This window comes from Schistosoma haematobium, chromosome 2 (genome assembly GCF_000699445.3).
Source record: "Schistosoma haematobium chromosome 2, whole genome shotgun sequence".
NCBI lineage: Eukaryota > Metazoa > Platyhelminthes > Trematoda > Strigeidida > Schistosomatidae > Schistosoma > Schistosoma haematobium.
Window position 1 is genome coordinate 5,673,387 of NC_067197.1, and position 22,996 is coordinate 5,696,382.

Genomic DNA, 22,996 nt, shown 5'->3' on the forward strand with positions numbered 1-22,996 from the left:
ATTAGTGTAAACTATGTAGTGCATATTTAATCCTACTTTCAGTGACAGGTATCTGGAAGTCTGTTATATTTAGTGGTGATACTTTTTAAGTCGTGATTTGCGCTAGATTTTTAACAAGACGTTTTGAGTTGCGTATTTTCATTTAGTATACGCTGAAAGGTGGAGAGGATACAACCAAAATTGGTCCATTTTGTTCCAAAGTTAGTAGCATGCTTATCTTTATGGGGATTCTGTTTTTGATAAGCTGCTACAGCTAAAACAGCTAATAAATACTTTAATACTTCCACAAGTTTCATATCTCGCACGTGGTAGACAATAAAACTATGGACGACCTTGCCTTTTAAAACATGTGGGCGATGGTAGTGACTTTGAGAAAACCTACCTGCCCACCAGAGTCGAATGGAGTTAACGAATAAGTATAGGGAAATGGGATCAGTACTTACATTCAGAATTCAAGGTTACGAATTAAAGTAAGTTTTTCATCACGAATTGATATCAAATATTATGCCAAAATGCGCTTTAACTATATGGGTGAGTATATTTCAAGACAAAGTAGAAGATTGGCTATCTTTACTTACATTGGTTCGTCCACAAGTCATGATCTTGCTGATTTTAGGGGATACAAAAAACGCTTGTAATAATCCACCGAGTTACGGTCATTTTATGCAATCACTGTAATTCGTGGCAACAGTACATGATAGCACAGTTTCTCAAAGGCATTGAGTGGTGGATTTAGTCTCATCTCTACGAGTTGGTTGTTTAGTCCACTGACCAGGTATTAGAGAAAGGATCTTAACCTGAGTTCAACAAATAATAAATAAATTTATTATTAATGGTTTACACTGATCAAAATATTCCAGATGCATCTGTGGTTTATCTTTCTATAAACCTGATCTTATTGTATATTCTTTTTTTCCTCTCCTCTATGACCTTTATCACATTTTCGCTTTGCTACATTAAGCTACTTGGACTGATATGTTGTCATGTGAAGCTTATTGTAGAACTTATTTCTCAGTTTTAGTTTATACTTCCTTAATTTTATATTACCTCTATGGTGATTAGATAAAATAGTGTTATCTAAATCGTTATGTAGTAGATTGTTGTCGATAAATCTAAGCCTCTCTACATCAACGCGATATTATAATTTTAGGATTAGTTTCAGTTTGGGAAGGACAGGAGGCCTGGTGGACTGTGTTAGTCCTGGCAATGGTGGTCCCTCAGTTGATCCAACTTTCTTTTGAAAAAGTCGACGGATGGAGCCTCAACCACGTGCTGAGGTAATGAGTTCCACTCGTTGATGATTTGATGGGAAAGTCGATAGTCAGCTGACAAGTAATTTGTTCTTTGCTTGTGAACGTTTTTGGAGTGTCCTCGTAAATTCTCTGTTTTGGAAGACAAGAAAAATGAGGGCATGTCAGGTGCGAATGTGGCACTAAGCAATTTGTAGACTGTATCAAGTCGCCTCTAGTTCTGCGATATGACAACGGGGGAAGGTTCAGCTTGGCCAGTCGAGCTTCAGACGGAAGCTTCTCTATTCCGGGAATCAGCTTAGTTGCCGTTCTCTGAACCTTTTCCAGAAGTTCACTGTCTTTTTGTAAGCAGGGGCTGGCCGCTTGTATGAAGTACTCAAGTTTAGGACGTACGAACACTGTATACAAAGTCAAAAACATCTTAGCGTCGACATGGCTTAAAGCCCTACGTATTGACCATAACGTTCTAAAACCTTTGGCGGCTATTGCACGGCAGTGTGCAGTAGTCTTTAAGTCTTGACTAACGATAACTCCTAAGTCATTATATGTCTGGACGACAGGTAGCTCAGTGTTATTCATCGTGTATGTATCTGTGCCTTGATGACCGATATGCATCACAACTGCCAGGTTTGAGACCATTCAGATGATCGTCCTGTGTTTTAGGCATTGTAAGGTTACGTTTCTTGAGAAATAACAATGCTATTTAGGATAGAAGCGACATTTAACCGTCACACAATTATTTTACTTTATACCTGTTCAAACAAGTATAGGCTTGTGTGAACGTGTTTTATGAACTCGTGGTATAAATTTAAAATTGCTTAGCTGGATGAAATGAAGCTGCCACAATCTGTGGATTTACCAAACTATATTATCTAAGTATATGACAGATTAAAACTTTTCTTATCTGTTTTGTTTACCACAAGTAAAACTCTTAAGTAAATTTTGACTTCCCAGGCACCTGGAAATTTCACAAATAAACGAATGTTAACAAAGAAGCTTCAGACTGTAAGATCATTTCCATCGGAAGTGAAGTAATATCAATTTTCCTAGAGTGCATCTTTACGAAATGATAGCAAGGATCATGGGTAATAATTTTGCATAGCTGTCAATAACTGTATTTAGTTGTAGATTTTCACGTTCAAACGCTCAATGCACCATTCAAGAAGAATGTGATCGTGTTTCATTGACTCGTACGACTAGTGTTAGATCCACGGTAGAGTTTCCTCCGAGTATAGACGAGAAAGATCTAGAAATATTAGGTGAAATTGGAAGTGGAGCATATGGTAGAGCTATAAAAGTAAGTTGGGCATTCGAATATTAACTGATTTTCATTACTAAGAAGATAGTTTGTGATTCTTGAAAGTAGCAAATTATCACTAATCGTTTTTGATATCTTAAAATAGCGTTTTGCTGCATTATTATTATTATCATTGTTATTATTATAACCGTGTTTTCAATTATTGTTGATCAAATACATTGGGCGCTACTATATGAAAATGTCAGTGCAAGATGTCAAACAAAGAATATTTTCGTGCATGTGTAGAGTCTAAAGAGAAATAGTTTACATCATTGCAGAAGTTTACTTACAACTTCAAATACCATATGTTAATTTGAGTCCTCATAAAGAGACATAGTATTACCTTACTAGATTGGACTTATTTAGTGACGATTTGCTTATTAACGGCCTAAGGATTTTACCTATAACTAATTTGATTGTGGGTCGGAGTATTCACTGTTTTGAAGATGTCACTAAATATTGTCATTTACTTTCACATGATAATTTACCACACAAACTGACATATAATTGCATAGTTTAACACGTGAGAGTTAAAAAAGTGAAACCTTGTGGTCATAACAAGGCCTTAAACTGATGTGAATTTTGAGCGAGATGAATTTGTATACATGCATCTTATCATTCATTCAGCTTAGTTGTTTGTGTTTTTTCGTTAAATGTGCTCTTGTCTTGTCTTTCCGGTTGCCGAACTTTTGAAACAAGTTTTGGGGAAGCAACCTTGGCACCATTTTATTGCATCTTCAAACACTACAACAGAGAAGTTAATTCAAATAGTCTGTTTTATTTAACTTATTTCAACTATTCATAAAAGATTGCATTTAATACGTTATCGTTATTTATGCTAATAATGTAATCTGCCGCTCTCTTAGAAGAGCATATTGGTGAAACTTCTCAATTTTCATTAGTTTGTACTTGCAGGATTTCCCTATTTAAGATAAAAGCTCTTCCTCATAGACGCAAAGTCCTTCCAGTTTATTACAAAGTACTTCTTTTCTGTCTGACGTAGTAATGTATATCCAAATAATTTCTTGAAGAATGCAAAGCTAAGTGAACGTTGAACCGAAAATTCATAACGAGTAAGTCAATTCGAAAGTGAGATTGTACTAGCCTGGACACTATAGTTTGAGTTCATTCATATCATAAGCCATAGGTGTACAATCCCGGAAAGTCTCAAACTTGAACAAACAACTTGTCTATCTTTCCATTCTTCTCGGTACTCCTCTAAATGATGCTAGTGTTGTGGTAATAATAGGTTTAAATGTTTGACTGCGACAATCTACTGGCCGATAATTGTTTATACAGTAGGTAATAAAAATGACATATTATCCGAAGATTATCATAAAAACGTCTCCTACTATTCTAAAAAACCTCATGATTGTGTGTTTGTATTTATTTATACATGTGTTAACCGTGTTAATTTGCTTTTTCACCTCGTTCCATTTCAGGTAAAACACCGACAATCTAATTGTTTGTTGGTTCTTAAAGAGGTTATTGAACAAAACAAAGCAATCGAGGCAACTATTATACGCGAAGTAAGGAACATAATTCTATTTTTAAAAGTACGCGAAGGGATGAATTGTTTTTTCTGTTTAGCGTTTTTTTTAGCGAGTTAGTTTTCTACGGGATGAGGTCACTAACCCCATATCCAACGCTCTTTTATCTCGGCTTGGGACCGTAGTTAGCCTCAGAGGGGTTACAGGCGGAGTTACGCGAAGGGACATAGTCTGTAATACATAAAAAATTGTTAGTTTATGATTGCTTTGAATTATCTATTTGGATCATTTGTTTATTTTTCAGCAATCTCTCAGCTTATCATACCATTTTCCATTTAAGTTTATGTTTGGATTATTAGTTTTGAGGGTTTTACAAAAATGTTTGTATATTTTGAAGATGATTCCCATTGAGAACTGATGCCATTTGAAGAGCAATTAAAACTCACAGATCACTAGTCTAATATTTCGTTCCATTGCGGGACTTCTTAGTGATGTAAACTCACGAATCAACACGGAAAAGGGTCCAACACAGTAATTTTCGACCATTGAGTAGAAATGGAGTGGTTCATAGTTTAAACTTTAGCTACGTTGTTTTGTGTCGTTATCCTTATCCGCTATCATCGGTAAGGTACTGTCTCACTTTCAACCTAATTCACTCATCAGATCACGTCATCCTAATAGAAATTCAGAGGACCCATCCTAATACTAGTTAGTAACTCTATGGTTATTATTGATTTTGTGGGCTTAAAGGAGAGTTTTTATAATCTCAAAGTGACCCTTAGCACAAACGTACTTCATTATGTTTTATTTATTCTTGCCAACTGCTCAGTTGCTATGCGTCCAGTTTACAATCAACATCAGACGTATTATGTGGGCTCTATCTAATTTGTCATACGGAAAGTATTCATAAAGTAATCTGTTATTGGAAATATTTACCAGTTTAAGCATTTCTTGTTTTTATCGCTGATTCTTGAAAATTCTTGTCATCCTTGCCAAACTTTTATGCATATTGTACGTTTGAAGCAATCATTAGGAAATCATAAACCCAAACCTTTGTGTTCTAGTATTTTAGGCGATTCTCATTGTTTAAAATTTAGACCTGTTTCGTAAATTCTGGATCTTTATTTTGTGAGTGAGTTGCACAAACAAAGTCCCTACTTGTAACATTGGAAACATGCAACCCTAAATTAGGGTTCGTGAATAGTAAACTCACATAAACCTGGGTGGCTTCAAATCTGGATATCTAAGTGTCGATCAAATATTGACCGTTTGTCAGGTTTCCGAGCTAAGGCATACCTACTGATGTCCGACAGTAGTAATATTACTTGAGTTGAAGTTAGCATTCGACTTCGTTGGTCAAAAGGCTTTATGACAATGTTTATCATTAGGTGTACAAAGAAAGTGCAAAGGCTTTGTGTAGGCTTATGGCGAACTATCTTTAAAACTGTCAGCCCCAAGCGCTCTTTGTCAGAGCTGCTCAGTGTCACCATTTCTATTCAGCTTCTCTGTAAGCATAGATACGGGTTCTTCATCTGACTTTTAAGGGACTGACATCTGGTCAGATGATTTATTTAGTGACTTAGAGTATGATTTTTACCTGGTCCATTTAGTGAAGGCACTTATTAGATGCAGTCCCTTAAGCGTCCTAAGCTGCAGTCCAAGCATATTTGGAGTTTCTCAGTCTTTAAATTCCAAGTTTCTCAAGACTGCTCCGTGTCAACGCCTGAATTGGGGTTGTCTAAGTGAGTGAATCACTCAACTTATCGTAGAAGTTTCATCAGTCCCGTTTGGATGGATCTGATGTAATCTCGACCCACGTCCAGAAAGCTCGGTTGACATTGTTTAATTGTGCTAGCTGCGCCGTAGGCAAGATGTCTGCCAACCAAAAAACCAGTATCCTACTCAACCATGCACTATTTTTTGCTATATGCTTGTGAAACATAACCTTTAGAAGAAGAGAGCGTGGACTGGTTGCTAGTATCAAATCATAGATATCTTCAGAGCATTACTCGCATGTGTTGGGAACATAGAGTGAGCTTTATCTAGGTTAGACAGGTGGTGCTAGACGAAAATGATTAATCTATTAATAAGTTTATGAATTTTCACCAAATAAGGACCCACTACACGTTTGACCAACTACAACCTACCTCAACACTTGATACTCGCTGGAGTAGGAGTATATTGTTTGAGACCGATTGACTGGTAGTAGAATGAAACATACAAATCAGTTATAGAGCAGTGATTGAATGTATCTTTCTATATGATAACTTGCTAAATGAATTGCAAATATATGTGGCGTTTTAGTATTCACACGTTAAACTATTTATATAATGAAAGTTCACACTTTGAAGCATTTTACACAATCTCTGTAACTTCAATTGTTTTCCAATGATAATATGAATGATACAGAATTAGTTATTGAATAGTTTATACGGGTTGAAAACTCTTACATCTTTGATACATGTAACTTTGTAAGTTTCTCAATATTTTCAAGTTAACAGAATTTTCCATATGTAACATTTTCAGTCACATGCAATTAGATTATGTAGTAATTTATATTTCTATAGATATGTATGCTAATTATTGTTAGAATGATAATAGAAACTTCTAATTAAATAAAACTCTATAATATACCTTAGTCAATCAATCTTAGTGATCTTTATGATATTTTAAGGTCAATGTAGATATTATGCATTTCAGTATGAATACAATCCCCGGCAAAACATCATATATTCTGCTCATTTATGTTTCTAAATTATTCTGTCTTATTATTTCGGTTGGTTTAACACTAATCGTTAACACAAAATAATACTAATAATAAGTATAATTGATGTATAGAAATTTAAACTAAAACTATAGTAAATCTACGTCGGTCAAAACAATCACCTAGTGTCGTTAGTCATTTCTACTAAAACTATAGCTGAAATTTGAGTATACTAATTTGTATTTGGCGAGAATTTCAATAGAATCAACTACATTCTAATACAATCTTATTTTATGATGTTTTGTTTTAAACTGATACATAACTTCATCAATGATTATTGTCCCTAACAATTCGTGAAGTTATATAATTGTAATAGATCCCTTTGAAATAAAATCATTGCTTTAAACCATTCCATCGTATAGATTCATGCGCATCTAAAATGGATCATGGTAATGTATGTATTGATATAAAAATTCTTAGATCAATCTGAAACATACTCTAATATTTAATAATAGATCAGTGGCTGAAGACAAGAAAAGACTGTGAACAAACGTAAGTCAGTCAGTCAGCTACAACGTAGGACCAGGCACATATATGCATCGGTCCAAGTTGCCATACCTCATTAACACAGCAAGATGGAGATCGGATTTATAAAAGTAGTTAATTCAGAGGTGGTAATATATAAAAGAAAGATTTCAATAAGGATATAATACAGGAAGAAAGAATTAGTTGATAGAAAGAAAGATATGAAGCGATTTTAATCTCTTAGTTTGAGGGAAGACAGAGAGTGTATACACCGACGCCATTGTGATCGATTCTGAGCCATGTCACCAAGAGTCTCCAACGATTGGTTATGACAGTCACGCGGACCCCAACCAAGTAGTCTGCATCTACCAACACGGCTAAGACTAGAAATTAGTGACTCCAAGCACTGATGCCACGTTTTGGTTTGGCCGCCACTAACTTTCTTCCAACCATCCCGAACGCCGGTTAGCATTGCACGTTGTGGTAATCGGTTTTCGGGCATACGTAACACGTGGCCCAACCATCTCAGCCAATAAAGATCCACAACTTCATCAACTGATTTACCATCATTTCCTAATACCCTGCGTCTAACTTCACTATTACTTACCTGGTGATCCCAGCAGATGTGAGCAGTAGTTCTAAGGCATCTGTGGTCAAATACTAGTAGCTTACGAGTGTCTTCTACTCTTAATGGCCATGTTTCGCTGCCGTAAATTAAAACAGAACGGACTGCCGCGCAGTATACTCGTCCTTTTATTGATAGACGGATATCTCGCCTTCGCCATAGGTGACGTAACAAACGTAAACGTATTGTGTTATAATTAAAAAAAATAATAAAACGTTTACTTATATATTAAGCGTTTATCAATTGATACAAAGATTACAGTATCGTACGGAAACAGTTGTGTTCAATTCTAAAGTCTTAATATTGTCTCATAATTCTTATTCTTCAGTTTCACTGTCTGTTTTTATTTGCGAAATATTTGCTCTTTACGCATTTTATTATTATTATTATTTGAACACATAAAAATTGGTACAAGAGTGCGCCAAATGTATATGCACCACACAAAACAATGAGAATTTAAAGAGAAGGAAAAAGAAAAAAGGTAAGGAGCGTAAAAAAAAAGAGAACAATAACGAACGGCTTGGTGTAAGGTAGTGTAATAATAATAATAGTAATAATGGGGGAACGGAAAGGTACAACCAGAAGAAATCTTTCAGTTAAGGAAGATACAACCACTTTTTACGAAGAAAGTGAAAGAAGGTTACATCGGGATCGCCACAGGCTTCTATTCTGAGCCATATATGATAACGTCTCTAGTTACTGTGTAGCACAATCTCTCGGACTTATACAGCAGCTCGTCTATGGTGGAAATTCGACTCTGTCTAAACGTTCTTTACGTATAGTTTTTATCCATCATTCATACGACCATAATATTAACTCTTGACTTTCACCTTAGTAATTTTCTCCACTCACACTCTATTGACATATGAACTAAATCAATATAAACTAATTTAATTTAGTGCTAGTCCTTCCATATTGTTTCCAAGATATTTAACAATTTCAAACAACATATCTATCATTATTTCATTAATTTATCTTATTATCATATTTTTACTTACTTACTTACGCTAGTTACTCCTAGTGGAGCATAGGCCGCCGACCAGCATTCTCCAACCCACTCAGTAAGGAAGGACTAGTATCATATTTTTACCTTTCATTTAAACAATTATCTTTTTTTATATTTTGTTACAGGTTTCATTACTTCAAAATTTAAAACATACAAATATTTTAACAATTGTCGGTGTGGTTATTCGAAATAGACAATTTTGTCTTATTACTGAATATATTGAAAAAGGAAGTTTACATTCATTATGCTTGGATAAAATTAAATATCCATTTGATTGGATTAAAATAATAACATTTGGTCGTGATATTGCATCAGGGATGGTAAGTTTAATTGTTCTGTTTTTTTTCTTTCAAAATATTTTTTGTTTTATTTAGAAAGCTCTTTTGGCTTTTGCCAACGTACGTCACGTACGAAGGCAAGATATCCGTCTATCAATTAAGAGACGAGTATATTTTACGGCACTTTGCTCTGTTCTACTTTACAGTTGCAAATGTGGCCATTAAGAGTAGAAAATACTCGTAAGCTACTATTATTTTACCATAGATGCCTTAGAACTACTGCTCACATCTGTTGGGATCACCAGGTAAGTAATAGTGAAGTTAGACGCAGGGTATTAGGAAATGATGGTAAATCAGTTGATGAAGTTGTGGATCTTTATTGGCTGAGATGGTTGGGCCACGTGTTATGTATGCCTGAACACCGATTACCCCGACGCATAATGCTGACGAGTGTTGTGGATGGTTGGAAGAAATAAGGGGTGGCCAAACCAAAACGTGGCATCAGTGCTTGGAGTCACTAACTTCTAGTCTTAGCCGTGTTGGTAGATGCAGACTACTTGGTTGGGGTCCGCGTAGCTATCGTAATCAATGGTTGGAGACTCTGGGTGACATGGTTCAGGTGTATACACTCTCTGTCTTTCCTTAAACTATGAGATTAAAATTGCTTTCTATCTTTCTTTCTATCAACTAATTCTTTCTTCCTGTACTATATTCTTATATGCAATCTTTCTTTTGTATACTACTACGATTGAATTAACTACTTCTATGAATTCGGTATTCATCTTGTTGTGATATTGAGGTATGACAACTTAGACCGATACATATATGTGCTTGGTCCTACGTTGTAGCTTATTATTGTTATTAAGGTGTAATTATTGTGACTAAAATAAATAAACAGACTATTTGATAAATCTAGATAATGCGTTAAGATGAACTTTATTAGAACTATGTGATACATCAGAGTAGTATATTTCAAACTGTCTGGTCATATATTTGTTTGTTAATCAATTTATAAATGACGCCTTATTTTGTTTGAATAATAAGATTTATTGTGTATCGTATACAGAGGCTAACGTAATATTTTTTTACATGTGTTTAGGCAACTAGAAATATGTGAACTGGTTACCCTGTCTACGGTTATTAATTAGATTAAATTATCAATAATCTGTCGAAACTAATATCTAGGTCAATAAAATCCTTGCTTACAATTCATAAATGGATCTAAGGAAAATTCCGTTCTGTTTCTATCGTGATAAATCTGCCAGAGACATGAAAAATTATGCGATGTTCTTAAATGATTGGTTCCGTTTATAATAAACAATCAGTATAATGTTGACAGTTTAAAAGATTTTTCCAAGATCATCATCATCATAAAGAAAATATACTGTAGAACATTATTTTATTGCAAGTAAATATTTTGTAATATACCATGTTTCTGAACCTGTGGAACAATCAATGGAATGAAATTCATCGCTCTATATCAACATTGACTACGAGAAAGCGTTTGATAGCGTGGACATGACAACATTATGGAAGCTTCTTCGACACTACAGCGTTTCTCAGAAGATAGTTAATATCATACGGAATTCCTGTGATGAATTAAACCGTAAAATCATGCACGGAGGACAACTGACAGACTCGTTCGAGGTAAAGACCGGTGTAAGACAAGGTTGCTTACTCAACCTTCCTCTTTCTCCTGGTGATCGACTGGATCATGAAGACGTCAACATCTGAGGGAAAGCATGGGATACAGTGGACAGCTAGGATGCAGCTGGACGATCTAGACTTCGCATATAATCTGGCTCTCCTGTTGCACACTCAACAACAAATGAAGAAGAGAACCAGTGTAGCATCAGCCTCAGCAGCAGTAGGTCTCAACATACACAAAGGGAAAAGCAAGATTTTCCGATACAACACAGCTTGCATCAATCCAATCACAATTGACGGAGAAGATTTGGAAGATGTAAAAACCTTTACATATCTGAACACTATCATTGATGAACAGGGTGGATCTGACGCAGATGTGAAAGCGCGGTCAGCAAAGCAAAAGCGGCATATTTACAACTGAAGAACATCTGGAACTCAAAACAACTGTCTGTCAACCAACATCAAAGTCAGAATTTTCAATACAAATGTCAAAACAGTTCTACTGTATGGGGTGGAAACTTGGAGAACTACGAAAGCCATCATCCAGAAGATACAGGTGTTTATTAACAGTTGTCTATGCAAGATACTTTGGATACGTTGGCCAGACACTATAAGCAACAACCTACTGTGGGAGAGAACAAACCAGATCCCAGCGGAGGAAGAAATCAGGAAGAATCGCTGGAAGTGGATAGGACACACATTGAGGAAAGCACTCAACTGCATCAAAACGCAAGCCTTCACTTGGAATCGTCAAGGCCAAAGGAGAAAGAGTAAGACCAAAGAACACATTACGTCGAGAAATGGAGATAGTCATGAGAAAAATGAACAAAAATAGGATAAACTAGAAAAAAGTTCCATGACAGGTTGAGTTGGAGAATGCTGGTCGGCGAGTAATGTTTCTGAACCATGAAAATATTAAATAATGCAACAGTTTACATTACTTGTAAATAAAATACCAAAAAATTATTTATTCTTTGTGAATTAACACGATTTGTATTTTTATTATTGCGACTTTTAGGCTTATTTACATAAACATGACGTTATACATCGGGATTTAACAACTCTTAATTGTCTTGTACGACAAGTAAGCTAATTAAACATTATTTATAAACATCATTCATTGTGTTAACGATTTGAAACGTTATTAGTATTCTCCAAATTTCTTTTCTTAAAAGAAACAATTCTTTCAACAACAAAATATAATTGAAACCAAACAAGATTGAGGTAGATAACGTCAAACTGTTTTAATCGAATCATTTAGTAATGAGGGTTCAAATAAATGTTAGTTTGAAATGTTTAATTCGAAACTAGTAGGAATGTACGTAATTTTTGGGATCATAATGAAATAAATGGCTGGTGAACCTAATTTATACTTTATTTTATGGCGTTGCTACGGTACTCTTAGATCAAATTGCATGGTCAGTAAAACTACTAACTTTGTTTTGATGTTAAGTGGCTGGAATTAGTTGGCTGAGGACTACGGACTTGGATTTCGTGCCATCTGGCGCTTATAAACAACCCGTACCTCTAACTTCTAGGTAGCTAATTGTCCTTGTGGGATTCGAGGCTGCATCAACCAGCATCATAGTTTAAAACGGTATCGTTCAGCTATTCGAGTGGTGACTGACCTCCTGTAGAATTAAAATATTTGCAGTGATTAATCACAGTAGTGACTGAAGTCACGATGACCACATTGCAACTTGATCAGTATGATTTGACCAGCACTCAGGACTAGATAGCCATGAGATATGTTACTACTCAGTGGTTCATCAATATATTAGTTTCGTTTTGAGCATCTGTGCAGCTTCAAAACCTTCATATAAATCATGAATATTACAATGGAAAAAAATGTATGAACCGTTATCTTCACAAGTAAACATCCACAAAATATTGCAGCTTTAATAACTATTTAAGCCCAAGTACTTTATACCAGCTGAAATCTCTGCGTTTTATATTGCTATGTGATCTATACTCCATAACTAATTTTTAATCTTCAACTTATGTAGTAGATTGTTATTGTTAAATTTTCTGTCCTTTACCTTATAAGAGGAATTTTAAGACTTACGTGTACCATTGGAGCATACCACTTTGATGCTGTAAATAAGAGTACAGTAAATTTTAATGAAATCTCCCACAATGAGAAATGGAAGCCGCTAAAACCGATGCACCGTATAACATTTCACATTTATGGCCACTGTCCACTCAAAAATCACTTGGATACCACTTCCTTAGAATATCAGGATTGGAATCCAGGACTTTCTTCTCGTCCTACATAGGACCCATCATCTAGATATACCTCCATCCCATTGTTTGGTGTTCACAATGGGACTCGAACCCAATACTTTTTACTTCATACCTCAACGTGTTATTTGCTGAAAGCTATTCTGTTCAGTTAGACACCAACTTGTTCAACAGGCACGTTGTCTTACGCTATTGGTAAAAGTCTATTGTTTCATTGTTGATGATCATGACTGAATTTTGATCAGTCTTTGTTGGTATATATGTACCCTGAAAGGATTACATTGGTCTAACCATTTTTTTATGACAACCGTATAATATAATCCCTTAATAGTTATAATATAAAACAATTGTCACTTTATTTAAACTAATTATCATGGTTTCTCCCACACAAAAAAACAACCAAAATTGTTTTTTGTTGTGTCACCTACTAAAGTCTGCAATAAGTTGGTCCCGAAAATTTTATTCATCATAATATCATTCATTTGATGTTTTTCTGACTAATAAGTCTTATGAATTGATTGTTGAAAAATAGTGTTCTAGAAAGTTCTCTTGTTTTCTTTTCATTAGGATGACTCTGTAGTTGTGTCTGATTTCGGATTGTCAAAATTAGTTCGGTCAATTCCGTCTTGTAGTCAGGAAACGGAAGAAAAATGCTCCGATCACACAACAACAAATGACTCCGCACCAATAATTCAAGATTCTTCTTCTGATACTTCAAATAACGCCGATGTTCAACGTCATCATACTCCTCGTCTTAGACGTCATCATGCATACAACCATCCAAGAAGACATACTGTAGTAAGTGAAATGATTGTTAAGCATTAAAAAGTCAGTATCTATTGGTTTCAAGTAATTTCACTCAACCAAATGAAATAATTTCAGTTATCCTAGGGTATTCTTTGACGTTACTTAATATGTGTGTTTCATTAGATTGTGGTTGGAGGTAGTTGTCAGGACACCCTGGACCCGGGTTTCGTGCTACTTGGCTGGTAGTCACATTGCAATATGGTCGATAGCATTCGATCTGCACTAATAAGGACTAGACACGCATGACATTGATCGCCACCCAGTGATCAATCAATTGTGATGTGTGTTTCATATCATAAACTGTTTCTTATCCCTTAGTCAAAGCAGTTTTAAAGCTTAAACCAGTTGTATCCTATATCATGTACAATTTGGAAAACCAAAACTAAAGTTTACACAACGCAAACAAAAATGATAATCACTGATGATAGATAATAATTTTATATCACCCTCTAAAACACACAGCGATTAAACATACTCATTTATACATAGACTTCACTGGAAAACAATGATTAGTCAATAATGAATATCCATATACAACTGAAGATAATGGAAATATGTATTAATAAGTGGATTTTACTCTGACTCAAAAACAAAATGAATTCTGGATATTATATTGAACAAATATCACACTAAATCTAATATAAAACTCTTTTATATTGAATAAATATTACACTGAAATAAAACAAATATGGTAAGACTATAATTTGTGGACGAGCTAATTAGATTTAAAATGTCAGGTCTCGGACTTGTGCGCGAAATCCATTCACCTATATGACAAAATAGGACTCAGTTCGTCTGAGTGTGTCGTGGTCAGTAATTACGGTTATTATGTCGTTTACTCAGTTACTCAATTGTGGATATGTTGGGGTAATTTATATTTTAGGATAAATTGGAGATATGGTTTTTGCTATGTTGTAATTTTTTTTCCATAATGACTTGAGTGCACTACACTTGACACGTCCGTAGCACTATAGAGTAGTATTTTCGTCGTAGAAAACTTTATATTTTTTATGTAAGCGACCAACAACGACAGAGAAAGAAACATACCCTCCATCTTGGTTGACGATAGTGCAGATAATGATTACCACTTCATTTTGGTTGGTTGCCAGGTTCACGGTCAAAATTACGAACGAAAGTGGAGTCTATCCTAACGTTTTAGCACTATGTCTGATATCATTTCGTGATGATAACTTTAATTCCTAACTCTAAATCCCGATCCTAATTTCTCACACGAATTTATGGCCTTCTTCCGATCGTAGTAGGTAGGTGGATTTTCTCGAGGTCACTTTAATATCTTTCCAGGGTCGTACATAAATCAAAGTCTCACCACAAATATACTGGACAAAAATATACCATTTTAAATATACTGAATTACGATGTGATCCCGAATTTTATACCATTTTAACAATAACTTCATGACACAGTGTGTTTCTGATGTGTGGGCGAGAATGATAATGATTGGTTGTCTGCTTAGTCAGACATGTAGATAGTCTGATAGGTGTCAGACGAGTTATATATTCCCCTATCCTTATTATCATTACTCACTTATTATTGATTGTTCATTGTTGTTGGATTGTGTCGGGTTTTTGGTGTGGAAATATATTTACGTTGTGGTCAGGCTAATCACGTGTTCTTAATCTGAGTCATGTTGATATCCTTTAGAATAGACACTGGGAGGGAATATAATGTAGATATTCGTCTAAGGTAATTTACGTCCCATTCGTGTAAAAGTGGAAACCCAACCGTTATAACATTAGACAAAGTAAAACCGAGCTTTACGACAGTTTCTAGTAAATAGAATATGCCCATTGAGATATAAAATAAGAAAGATTAGTTCAGTGGAGAGTTCTGTTTTCGGCAAATATATACGTACTTCTACAGTATGATAATAATTACAATAATATTGGCAATAAAATTCTGTTGAATATAGTGAACAAGTACACGAGTGGGAACAGTTTAGTGTATTTGATACGAAATTACAGAGCATCTCAATAAAATCTGAGAATCATATAGTAGATAGTTTGTGGGGCCCGTTATTTTTGTCGTCATTTAGATCGCACGATGTCGAAAGGGCTCTCCACTTTAGTGGCTCGAGATCTGACTACAATTAGATCGTATGAATGTTTGTTATCGCCTATCCTCGTATATAGTCATCGACTTAAATTGTGTTAATCAATAACGGAATTAAATAAGTCGAATAACGAGAATGGACTTGTGAATACTTATATTTTGTATATAAAGCGAATGGAATAGAGAGAAGAGAAACAATGCAGAGTGGAGATGGCTGGTAAGCCAACTCCCATTTAACCAAGCATTAATCAATATTTATGGTTACACAAAAGTAAGTTACAGACATGTGATGAGTAATGGGATAAGAAATGTACACACACCTACGCGCTCATATAAAAACAGCCAAGATTGATAAGCGAATAAATAACAAGGTCAGAATGTGACTCAAGTAGAATGAATGAAATGGTCTGTCCGAAACGAAGAATAAGGTATATGGGCTTAACATAATAACCGACACTATAAGTTAATTTGCAAAATATCAAACCATCGTCTCAAACTTGACTGTTCCTTTTGTAAATATCAGTCTATTGTCTCAGATTTCATCGTTCATGCATTTTCATACCAATTGCGTTCCGTTCCCGTTCTTTCCTTATCAACCCACACCACAGTAACAGTAAGGTAGAATAAACAAAGGTATTAAAACACTTTTTTTCAGGGAAACTAATAAGAGTCTATTTCACTGTTCCTAAAATCATTTTTATTAGCCATGAGATCATTCAATTCTACAAATACACTACACTTATACAAAAGTCCATTTTTAATGAACTTGTTTCGACTAATCCAATATTAGTTAAATATTATAATTTATTTTTACCAAATATTTCATATGCCCAGCTGCAAATCACGCTATATGTGAAGACTATTAATATTACTGTGGTGTATATTACTCATGTCTGTCGACATAAGTAGTACGTAACACCGAAAGTGGAAAACCTGGTAGTTGAAGGCTAAAAAGATCGAGTTGAAGAGAATAAAAGGAAAATTGAAAGGAATTGTGAACTGAAAGAATTATACGGAATGTGAAAGACAAATGATGGGAATTCTCAAATGAAGTATTCAGTGTACGATTCTTATATTTCAGCAAGATACTTTGTAATTTGGTTGTCCTCAACTAAATTCTTGTTCACCACACCATTATCACATCTGCCTAAACACACTTAGGTTCAGACCAACGACATAACCTTGGATAGTTTTGTCCCTAAACCCATAATTTATACTGGTCTTAAATAAAAAATGTCTGAGTTTAAATGCAGAGTACTAGGTAAAGCTAGTCAACCAATCGATGAGTAGTAAACATTCAACGATTAAAGTGATTAGGATATGTATTGCGTATACCCAACCACTGTCTACCTTCACGAACAATATTGTAGGAGTCGTTGGAAGAAAGCTAAAAGCAACCAAACCAAGATATAACATCAGTACATAAAGTTATTGACTGCTGGACTGAGCTGTTTAAATAGATGTAGGCTCCCTTGTTAGGATCCGCGCAATTATCGTAACCATTGATTAGATACATTGAGTGACATTAACCAAAACCAGCCATATATATTCCACTCTTTTTTTAAATATTCATAATTTTTATTGGTCAGTTTTATTCTTTCTTTAATCATATTGGCTATATGTAAAAATTTTCCGCTATTGCTATTTCTACTAGTTTGATGATCTAATCTTCCTGTATTGATATGGTATGTGAATTTGAACCGATACATATATGTGCCAGCCTGTATAACTCACTGAAATAATAAAGTTCTTGTGTTTTAAATATCCTTTTCTGTATATAACTTTTGTTTCCCTCTTTCTCACGATTAATTATAAAAAGGTTGGTAGTCCATACTGGATGGCTCCAGAAATGATAGTTGGTCAACCATATGATAATTCAGTGGATGTATATTCATTTGGTACAATTATGTGTCAATTAATTTTACGTACAAATGCTGATCCGGATAACTTAATACGTGATGCAAAAACTTTCTGTATAGAAATGGATGAATTAATGAAACTAGAAAATTTTCCGATCAATACACCACCAATATTATTAAACATGACAAGTCAATGCGTCTCATTGGATCCAAGAAATAGGTAGGGTTTTTGCTTCAAATTTATTCATAATTTCATTTATATATTAAATAAAGACGATCAGTTATGTGGATCAAGTTTACATCAAGAAAAAGCTTTCTAAAATACACAAATGATTCCTCACACCGACGTAGCATATACTTAACTTACTTGCCATGATCAAGTTAATGTCCTCGACCTTAAGCCACATCAGTTGATGTGATGTTTAGCCACACTTGTATCTCTGGTGAATTTGAAGTAATTGGCTTATGTGTAGTGAATGGCCACATGTCAAGCCCACATAGGTTATTCTCATTTCTGTACACAGACTAATTTACTCATTTTTCTCAAGCTCCATTTTGACCTTGTAACTTATCAGCCCTGACTGTTTTTATGTGAGCGCATATATATGCATCGCTTATCCTAATCATCACATTTCTGTAGCTTATTTTTGTGTGACTATAAATATCGATTAAGGCTTGGTGACATCATTTCGGCTCACTCACCATCCTCGCTGCGTATCATGTTGTTTTATTTCACTTTCCGATTGATGATTGTACAAAATATACATATTAGAAAATCCATTCTCATATTTGACTCATTTAGTTTCGTTATTCACCAACGCGATTTAAGTCGATAATTATATACGAGGATTGGCGACATGTGTATTTCGATAACAATCAGAAACGACCTATCTGGAATCAAATACCCGGCCACTAAACACGTTTTGAATCTGAAACCGTTTAGCTGAGAGATGAGTACTTTTACGTCGTCATATGTTACCACTTCACTTTCACATATTTACTGATTGGTAATTTTTGGCGAGACTATAATTTATGGACGAACTAATCACGTATAAAATAACAGGTCTCCAATTTTGACGCGAAATTCACTCATCTATTTGGATAAATGGAGTTTTGGCATTATAGCTGACGTCAGTTCGTGATGAAAACCCGAGATTTAATTCTTAACCTTGATCATCAACTACCAACCATAATTCTGATTCCTAACACCGGTTTTTAAGCCTCATTTGGTCCTAGTTATTAGGTGGACACTCTCAAGGTCAGTTTAGCGTCGCCCGAAGATAGTTCATAAATTATAGTCTCACCTAATGTTTTGTTTATTAGAGTTTGTAATTTACTCCCTCTCAACGAAGAAATACCTTAATACTTTCTCTCTATTTTGATGATTGGGAAATCAATATACTGTCACGTATCAGCCAGCTTTGAGATATAGCTCAACAGTTATCATATGGCCACTATTGAATAATTGCTTCACAACTGATATAGTTGAATTTTAGCGGTCATAGTATCCATGTTTTCTTCGTGTTGTCTCCACAGTATATTACTATGGTTAACTTATTATCAACCCGAAACAGTTGAAACTCTTCTTCAAAAGAAGTGAGCTATTAGAATTTCTTCACAATGGACTCAGAACATGCTAACAATAACCACACAACTAAGGACACCAACCGAGAAATCCCGGGTCAATAAAATAAGTTACTAGTTTTTGAGATGGTGGAGAAGATTTCTAGCTCAGGTGGATGATGTATAACCAACACACTAAGTATAGTGTAAATGCACAGAATGTGCAAATCGTCAAACAAGTAGCAGCTTACAACCATTCATTCTCACTTTGCTTATGCAGTTGTAGCATTAATCCATGGTGTTTTCATTTTTGACCCTGTTCACAAGATAAATAATGAAGCACATCAATTAACTGTTAATCTTTCCTCCTCCAATGTGTTTTCTTTGCTGTTACAGGACTACTTTTTAATTTCGCATAAAAATCTTAAATACACATTAATCCTGATTGGTTTATCTATAAAAGTGACAGTTCATCAAAACATATTAAACCATTAGGTCCTAAAATACAATAACCAAGCGCACTTCAAAACAAATTTATGCCTGTTGAACAAGTTAGTAGTTTAATGGACTCAGTAGCTCAATGGATAATGCGCTGGAATCTGAAGCGAATTCGCATTCGGGTCTCAGTGTGAAGAACACCAATACAGCAATGCAGGTACATCTAGCTAACGAGTCGTAAATAGGACAAAATATGAGTCTTCGATTCCGCTGCTATCCATAACCAAACTTTAATTAATACTCTTGTCTAAATTGAAGATCATCCAGGATGCACTTATGTCACAATCCAACTTGACAAAAACAGTTAACTTTTGATATTAATAATGAAAGTAATTTTCTTCTATATTTCAGACCTTGTTTCGATTTATGTGTTGGACTACTGGAACAATGTTTATTATATTTATTATCTGGACATCAATCACAACAGGTTATAGTTGGAAATTCTGCTGAAGACATTACCACAGTTGATGACAACAATACAGAGAGGGGAGATTCTGATCATCAGAATCTTGATGTTAATAAATATTGATCAATAGTACATATATATCCTTGTATACATATTTGTAATGATCATTTGATATGATAATAATTTCTTAAGCCAGAAAGATATTTGTAAATTTTCTTTTTAGTTAACTAACTTGGTTATATTTTCCACTTGATCATATCACAGCTATAAATTCCAACTCGAATGAAATGATGTTTTATGCGTACCCTACTGTTGTATGGATTTTCATTATCCGAATATTATATTTCTATGTTATTGCACGAAGAAATAAATCTCTATTTTAATGTGAAATTAAGTTTTGTATCCTGTTTCCCTGTTACTAATCCATTCCTTATTTTTTTATCGGTTATGACTTATATTGAATTGATAAGTAAAATGAGATTACAACTCTTCAACCACTTAAATGTAATCATCATACTTTTCTGTATTGGTGTTTGGAGCCATTTGATATAGAAATATGACTGATTATTTTATTTTGATTTTATTGAATTCTCTAAGCTTAATGGTTGAATTGTAAAGTTTTCGTTGTTCTTCTGGACATGTTCAGTGTCTTGTTGACGTGAAAATGCCTTGTTTAATTACTATTCTACAAGCGTTTAATCAGTCTATGCTGACGAATTTATCTGTGACTCTTTGTCTTCGTAGTTTTGTTAACTTTTGGTTTGTATTTTTATTTGATTTGTCGCTTTCCACGTAACTGGTTGTCTGTTTCCGTATAGATTTGTAGATTAAGTTTATATAAATACAGTTATTGGTTATTTTTTGGCATGATTTCAGAAATTTTCTATCATTCTTTGAATTTCCATGTTTCAGAATTAGTTTCTGCATTAATCTATTCAGCTCTTCATTCATCAAGTATTTCATAATTTAAAAATAATACCTCGCTTTTACATTATGAATAGCTTTGTAGAGGATACTTTTCTTTTGAAGTTAAACCGCTGAGGATTTATATTAAAACTACCTGTTCTCCTGATAGTAATATTCAGAACTTGAGGCATCCAGTGTATTTTACCATTGGACTGGAGATCTACCATAATTATCTCGATCCACAAAATAGGATCCAAGCGACACAAATCGATTCGTTGACCATTTTGTTGTAAAAATGTTGATAAGAATTATTAAGACCATTATCTTTTTGTAATCCAACTTCTTGTTGATCAGTACACAATCAACTCTCCACCATCAAGAGAGAGCTGGGAGCAGTCTTTAGATAAAAGGAAGCCAGGGAGTTTAACTTACATTGACTTTATTAAGTCATTTGACAATCTCACATTTTTGGCTTTTATTGAAATTCTGAAAACGGAAATTTATCTAAGATTCCCTTATTGGTCAGGAAAGTAGAGTAAAAATTTTTCAGTTTCCCCTTGGAATCCGGCATTCAGGCGCATGTTACAAGTAGCAGTAAAATGTCTACTGCTCTTTATGGTGATATATCGAACGGAAGTGTTGGATTACTGGTTGCTCTGTAACATTTTTCGCCAGGCCAACTAAATTAGTTAAATATTTTGTAAGATGACAACTTCTATTCACCAGTTGTATCGGTCTTTTAGTTTGGATTTATATATCGATTTCCTGATATAAATTGCCAATCTGATCACCTCAGTCACCTGATTAATTTTGTTAACCGTTTTTGGTAAGTAATGGGTTGGTGGAGTGTTTAATCTCATAGCTAGCATCACGAAATAACCGTTGAGAACCAGGAAGCACTGGACAGTAATCCCGTCCTCCTGTGAGACTCCTCGGCATTGCGTATCTACAAACGTACTGGGGATCGAACCCCAGATCTCCAAATCTCGTAACGAGCAATTACACCAGATGAGACAGCGACTGTTCAGATTTACTTCTAGTTTATTAATGTTACTCAAACTATAGATACCGTATAATTTGTGGTATTGATTTTTTCCTACACTAATCAACTTACATCAAGTGTCAGCATTTCTTTAATGTGTTGATTTTATTCTATTTATATATACAATGACTCGGAACAAATTGGCGTAAATTGGCAGAGTGGAATATATATATATATATATATTGTAGCCTTGCGCATTCCATTCTACCATAGTTCACATCAACTTGTTCCGAGTTATTGTGTCGTTTCATGAGTGGTTTTTGACAGTTTTATATTTAAATTGTAACCATGTGACTCATTCATGTACTATTAGTACTGTATATTAAAAACCTGAATAAAACAGCATGTATTTGTCTTGATGGCGTAGAGAAGGTAAACCATATGACGTGAACATTGTTTATTGGTGTGATTCTCAATACATAACGACTGTGAATCAATTGTATAGGTTTAACTATAGCTGCTGCCTTGACGTAGTGATCGAGGTTGCGTATTATGACAACTTAGTCGACCCACATTAGCTAGAACAGTTGTTTTCCTAGGTTTTACAATGACAGATAGGTCGGCTGGAGGACAGTAAGTCAGTCAGCTACAACGTAGGACCAGGCACATATGTGCATCGGTCCAGGTTGCCGTACCGCATCAGCACAACGAGATGAACACCGGATTCATAGCAGTGGTTAGGTCAAAGGTGGTAATATATAAGAGAAAGATTGCATATAGAGATATAGTACAAGAAGAAAGAATTGGTTCGTAGAAAGAAAGATATGAAGCGATTTTAATCT

General features: G+C 34.7%; 2 protein-coding genes across 3 annotated transcripts in view; one reads left to right on the forward strand and one right to left on the reverse strand.

Annotated features, from left to right (window-relative positions):
- LIMK2_1 (LIM domain kinase 2) lies at positions 1 to 22,323 on the forward strand. 2 transcript variants are annotated; one of them, XM_051214174.1, is made up of 10 exons: positions 1 to 48; positions 2,205 to 2,255; positions 2,301 to 2,335; positions 2,373 to 2,547; positions 3,990 to 4,076; positions 9,023 to 9,217; positions 11,841 to 11,906; positions 13,631 to 13,861; positions 17,760 to 18,019; positions 20,212 to 22,323. In XM_051214174.1, the coding sequence occupies exons 2-10, from the start codon at positions 2,232 to 2,234 to the stop codon at positions 20,387 to 20,389; spliced, it is 1,251 nt and encodes a 416-aa protein (XP_051067325.1). In that variant the 5' UTR covers positions 1 to 48; positions 2,205 to 2,231; the 3' UTR covers positions 20,390 to 22,323. The 2 variants fall into 2 exon arrangements, with proteins under 2 accessions (XP_051067325.1, XP_051067324.1); XM_051214173.1 differs by having other exon boundaries at positions 1 to 2,335; positions 3,990 to 9,217; positions 13,631 to 18,019.
- Positions 16,078 to 22,996, reverse strand: part of RPUSD2_1 (RNA pseudouridylate synthase domain containing protein 2) — a 23,238-nt gene continuing 16,319 nt past the window's right edge. Inside the window, exon 7 of the mRNA XM_051214176.1 lies at positions 16,078 to 16,528. The gene's annotated coding sequence lies outside the window, so the exon portion shown is untranslated. The remainder of the gene's footprint in view (positions 16,529 to 22,996) is intronic.

Bases quoted from the DNA above. Each gene is read 5' to 3' on its own strand.
- LIMK2_1 (XM_051214174.1), top strand. From the start codon at position 2,232: ATGTTAACAAAGAAGCTTCAGACT. The intron at 4,077-9,022 runs GTAAGGAACATA...ATTTTGTTACAG, and splicing joins AGGCAACTATTATACGCGAA to GTTTCATTACTTCAAAATTT. The intron at 13,862-17,759 runs GTAAGTGAAATG...AATTATAAAAAG, and splicing joins ATCCAAGAAGACATACTGTA to GTTGGTAGTCCATACTGGAT.